The sequence below is a fragment of the Condylura cristata genome, unplaced genomic scaffold (assembly GCF_000260355.1).
Source record: "Condylura cristata isolate star-nosed mole 26May11 unplaced genomic scaffold, ConCri1.0 scaffold00007, whole genome shotgun sequence".
Taxonomy (NCBI): Eukaryota; Metazoa; Chordata; class Mammalia; order Eulipotyphla; family Talpidae; genus Condylura; species Condylura cristata.
The window spans coordinates 38,981,042-38,987,041 of NW_004567108.1; the positions used below are offsets into that span (position 1 = coordinate 38,981,042).

Genomic DNA, 6,000 nt, shown 5'->3' on the forward strand with positions numbered 1-6,000 from the left:
TGCGCTGCCATTTCCACGGAGCCGTGAGCAGTCACTACGCGAAGGCTGACCTGAGCGCGGCACAGCAGTGGGGTCTTGTAATGGCGCGCGCCCTCCGGGGAGCCGTTTAGCATGCCATTAGTAAGAAATCCTAGAAATGATTTGCATCTATTAAAAGGAACACTGGTTAGGCAGACACTTATCTCAGTTACTCTGAAGGCACAGGCATGGCTGGCCTGCCCCATTTATCAGTTGCTCCTGCCATTGTGTTTGCATGGTAGGATTCTTTGTTCTTGGGACTTCTGTTTGGTTTGGTTCAGGTCAGAGTGGAAATGTGGCTTTGTCGTCGTACCCGTGCTGGCTTTGGTTTAAATTGAGAAGTTACATGAGGAATCACGGCACCTGGATCTTCACTTAATCTTTGAAGTGAAGGGGGAGAGATCCATGCATCTGAGCAAAACTGCTGCTCAAAACTAAGAGAGAACAAAAGCTAAGTGCCTGGATGAAGGGAAGCACACCCAGGTCCCAGCAAAGCGCCTTTTCCATGAGCAGGTGTGGGGGTCCCACAGTGGACTTCAGACCTCTCCCACCTGCCCCCGCCCACCTTCTTTCTTTCCCCTTTGTTTCCGACAGGCCTTACTTTCTAAGCTTCAAACTATGGGCAAAGTTGAGTCCAGAAGTCTTTTGACACTGACCACCGAGCTTGTCCGAGAGCAGCTCCCCACCTGTGAAACAGAGGACTTGGCCACTTACGAGCAGAAGCTGCAGCAGTGGCATCTGGAGCGGGTGCAGTTGATTCAGAGGGAAAAGGAGCAGAGGAAACAAGCGAAGCAGGAGTACCAGGCTCGAAGAGCTGCAGAGGCATCTGCCTGACGGCCCCGGCACAGGATCGCAGTGACTGGTGCACGCCTGTTCCTCCTCCACCTCCTTTTCTCAAAGCTGGACCCTGTGGTTTGGAAGTACTCTATATTATCAAAGCTCTGTGTATTGGCAAGGCATCCAGATGCCAGAGGGCTGTACGGTCAGGAAAGTGGCAAGTGACCTGGCTAATAAATAAGGAGCTTGAAGCTTATGGGGAAGTTCCTGGGTGACAAGGAGCAGTTTTGAACATTGGCGTTCCGGAGGCCTAGAGAAGATGGTGGGAGAGACTGTGGTTCAAGAAAAGGGTCTTAAGTACTGAATGGTGTCTGTTGCCCCAGCAGAGGGAACTAATGTCTGTGACCCAGTCCTCCTTGGCCTCCCGTTTAGTGCAAGCTCTCACTCTGAGCTGGGTGCCCAAACAGCCTGCTTTCTCCTTCCATACCTGAAAAGGGGAAAGTTCAGTATGGGAATGAAGCAAAGATCACAGACTCACTGCCTTTCAGATTTTAGGAGACCATGGTGGCATTTTAGAATGCAGGCCCTCCTGAAGAGAAAACTATTGCTAGCTCTGAAACCCCCTTGGCGTGGCTTCTCCATCATATTGGGGTTCACTTTTTTCCAAAGCATTGTCTCAGCTCCTTCGTCAAATAGATGAAATGAGCCTCGTGTGCTCACACATGCACAATTCTGGCACACCATAGGAGAAACTGGAGAATATGAGAGATGAGCAAGGGCTCACCTATGCAGGAGAATTGTAAAGCTGTCTGGGGTGGAAAACTCCCTTCTGTATTTCCCTGTGAAAGGGCTTGGGTTAGCTCTTGCTCACGATGTAATTTTGCCTGTAATTACAGTGGTGTACACTTATACAGGTTTGTGCTCTTTTATCAAGCATCTATGGAAATAAACCTTGTGGGATTATTTGGGTGCTTTCTTTATCACTGGGGGAAGGAAGGGAGACAGGGGTTTTGCAACATCATAGTAACTGTGATTTTGAGCAACATATATCCAACCCTCTGCTCATTAGACTGTGACATGTATAATAATAACAGCCACTCATGTTCACTGAGGACTGACTGTGCCAACCCTATGAGAGGTACTGTTATTCCCCTTTTGAATGAGAAACTAAAAACTAATTTCTGAGGTCAAGTTAGCAGTGCTCTTGCCCTCCCTACCCAGTGTTCTGGACACTAGCACAGCTGACTCTTACATAGAGAGTCATGACCAAAGTCAGACTGACATTTTGGTGTATCAGGTGTATCAGCCACTATCTTCCTACAGTAAAAAAAAGGTTCAAGACAAGTCTTGGTGCTTTTACTCAGTAAATCCATGACTGTCATGCATGAAGCACCTGATTCATAGTTCAGTTCATAACTAGGCATCTGTCTTCCTCCCTCTCCAACACTCTTGTGTCTTAATCTCTATCCTCACCAAAAGACATCACTTCAGCCACTTATACCTTCACTCGGCATGAGTTTACATGCTCCTTGCTCCCCAGGATTCTTCTTAAACTTATGCCTGCATTTCTCAGGATCTCTTCCCTTTTGGAGTCTTTCCTTCCCAAGCTACTTCCTGCCCCCTATGCTCTCATCTGCTGAACTATGGGATACTCTCCCACCTGCCTAGAACATCCTTGGATCTAATCAAGATGTCCTCTGTCCTTTTCACAGAAGACTTAATTTCTGTCCATGCCACTTTCTCTATTTCATCCTTGTGGGTGAGTCACTGCTGTCAGTATACTGGCTTCTGGAATGATCTTAATTGTAACAAATAATCTTCCCTCTTACTGACCTACCATACTCATAGCAAGACCTCCAGCCTCATTCCTAAATATCAATCTTGGAATCTTAAGTCCTACTCACCCCATCTTTCTCTAAATCAGCTTTTCCTTGTTACTTTCTGCCTGCAAATCCTTAAACTTTACCCCGTCACTCAAATCCTTAATTCAGGAGGTCAAACCTTACCCTCTTTCCTGCTATGGTCCATGGTTCGTCATTCCACCAATGAGCTCTTCAACATCAACATCTTTAATTTCTTCTCCCTTTATCCAGGCTAACTTGCAATCCTTAGATCTACATATTTAGACCCAACTTTTTTTTTTTTAAAGATTTATTTATTTACGCATACAGAACTAGGGTACAGGCCAGAGGTGAGGGGGAGTGAGAGGATTCACCAGAGACAGAGTGGGGAGCAGAACAGACAGATCGTTGAAGTACACTGCTGAGGGGAGCCACAGATGTGTTAGGAGAGTCTGCCGCACCTTGTGGATCCTTCCGGGGCAGGTGGGGATCGAACACATGCGCAAGTGGCTTTAGCTTCTTAGTGCTGTGCTTTAACCTGCTGTGCCACCAGGAAGGGCCCTAGACCCAACTCTTATGGGTTAAATTGCGACTATCCCAAAAATGATTTGTAAAAACCCTAATCATTCAATTGCTAGGAATCTATTCTTATTTGGACTTTTCAGAGGTAATGCGGCTCTTGGGGCAGGCCCTCATCCAGTATGACTGCTGTTTTCACAAAAGGGGAATTCAGGAAACTGACGTGGAGACAGAAAGATGACCAAGTGGTACCAGATTTCCAGTGAACACCAGAGACAGGAGAAGGCAGGGAAGGATGGTTTAGCACCTTCAGGAGCGCAATCCTAGCATGGGGACTGTGGACTCCTCTTGTGTTTTTTTGAAGGTCTGACAAGAGCTGTCCGATGTTGGAGACAATCCTCTTTTCCATGGAGTCATGTGTAGAGTAGCTATCCAAGTATTTTAAATTGAACTTAAATGAACTATTTCAACCAAACCTGTTTTGCTCTGCAGAGTTTTTGGTACTTTCTTTATAGCGACCCTGGTAATTAATCCACCACCATTTGCTTTCTGTTTGCATTAGGCTGATTACAATTTGCACTGTCCCCACATTTTTACCTCATGAGCTTTTCTATTCTGCTTAAACCCCAGACATTTTAAAAAAGATTTATTCTACTTATTTATGCATACAAGAACTGAGGCGTAGGCTAACGGATGGTGGAGGGGTGGTGGTGAAAAGATTCACCAGAATAGGAAGCAGAATAGGTAGATTGAAATGCACCGCTTGAGGGGAGCAGCTGGGTGAGATGAGAGGTCTGCTACACTCTGGGAGTTAGCTCCCTTACCCTGGTTGGGGATCAAACTCATGCTGCAGTGGCAGCGGATAGCTTCATAGTGCTGAGACTTAACTCTTTGCACCACCAGGGAGGCCTTATCCTCAGATTTTTGAGATGTTCCTACGTCCTAACTTAGCAAGAAAATTTAAGCCATACATACATCAAGCTCCCTTCTTTCTACCTTAACAAGTCTCTATCTCCCCATTCTCTCCATCATCCCTTTCCCTTCCCTTCCTCCTTTCCAAAGTTAGGCCCTTTACCTGTGACCTGATTGCTTACCTAAATGTCCCAAAACCATCACACTTGTGCTTGCCATCCTGCATCATCTCTGACTTCCTCTACATGCTCATTCAAGATCTCTTTCCCTTTGGGAGACACCAAAATCTTGTATCTTCTCACCAGTCAAATTATTATCCTACCACTCTTGTCACTAAGCTTTTTTACAGGAATATTTTCAAGTACTGGCTAGTTGCTTATTCCCTAGCCCCTGGTAATTTGGCTTCCACTCTGCTACACATTACCTGTGGTGATTCTGTCTCTTAAATGCCCTGTTCCATTTGGCCTCATTGGCTCCCCCGTTATGAACCTGGGGATACTAACAGACCATTCTAGCACGACCTTCACAGACTGCCAATTATATACTGTGTGCAGTGCACCATACCAAATGCTATGGAGGTTACACAGAAAACTGTAACTCCTACCATCAAATAATGTCGATCCCGGTGAAGACAAGGAGACAGGTATATAGACACCTAAGTGTAGCTGGAGAGTATCATAGAAAAGACACAGATGGCGATTCAGGTATTCAAGCTCAGACCTGGGAGAAACTCTAATGCAGGAAATGATTGTATTTCATGCTTCCACTAGTCACATAGATCTGACTCAAGCTGCCCAGGGGTAGAGATGGTATTCTTTTCTATGGAGTCTTGCGTAGATATTCAAGAGAAGTTACTTTAAATTGAACTTCAAGGAACTATTTAAACTAAACCTGTTGTGCTCCACATTGGCTAAAACGTAGATGGCATGTGGTGGAAGAGAAGAAAAAGCAATGGTGAGGTACCCAGATTCCTCTTGGGGTTATGTTGCCTTGGCATCAAAATTTGCATTTTGTTTTCCTAACTTCATGCTGACTGTAGTTACCAGTTATGTGTGTGGAAGGTTGGTTGTAGATTTTACAAGACGTAATCAAAATTAATGTAATGAAAATGTATTTAAATTGCTTTTTTCACTCTGAATAAAATATCATCTAGTGAGCAGAAGTCAGGGCTACAGCAAAACACCTTAGGGTGAACAGAATAGACTCCCTAATGGAGAGCTATGTGGTCCAAAATGCCAGTAGTTGTCAGAAGTCCAAGGTTAGAAACTCCGGCCTAGAGGATGTTAAGTTCTCTCATAGGGAGTTTTCCAGTGATGTAGATGGAGCAAGATTAATCTCATACAGAGGGCTCACAAATGATATTTCTCAAATTAGAACAAATAATGAACTTATTTCTTGGCTAATTGAATAGAAAGAGATGATGGTGTAGGGTGGGCCATTATTTTTCCTAAATGTGCTCATTATGTGCGCAGATGGGGATTTCTATGATTTTGCTGTCTGGGGAGATGGATTTGGGGCCAGGTGTCTTGAGGCCTTAAATGAGGCTGTTGTGATGTGATTGCCCATGAGTCAGTGGAACACGACACCTTTGCACCCTACGAACCTCTTGGATGTGGGAGAGAGGGTTAGAGTTTGAAATGGATTTAGAGAGCTTTTGGCTTTTATGAATCATAGAAGCAAATATGGTGTGATTGAATTTTACTTCAATGGTTATTAGCAACCTTCAAAGCAGAACTCTTTAAAGTCTGAAAATGATACACTTTTAAAATCTTACTTTGGAAAAGAGGAGTGATTTTCAACACAGTTGTGTTGGGAAATTTGCCTTTTATTCTAAAAACAGCTTTTAATTTGAAAATAGCCTTTTAGCTGCAGTTGCATGCTGCCCTGAGGTATTATTACCTGAGGTGACAAGAATTCCAAACAAAAGATGGTG

General features: G+C 44.5%; 1 protein-coding gene across 1 annotated transcript in view; it reads left to right on the forward strand.

Annotated features, from left to right (window-relative positions):
- Nucleotides 1-1,750, forward strand: part of MRPS27 (mitochondrial ribosomal protein S27) — a 70,602-nt gene extending 68,852 nt beyond the window's left edge. The window contains exon 11 of the mRNA XM_004678220.2: nt 613-1,750. Within this exon, the coding sequence (XP_004678277.1) occupies nt 613-852 (240 nt within the window). The 3' untranslated portion in view covers nt 853-1,750. The remainder of the gene's footprint in view (nt 1-612) is intronic.
- Nucleotides 1,751-6,000: the final 4,250 nt, after the last annotated feature.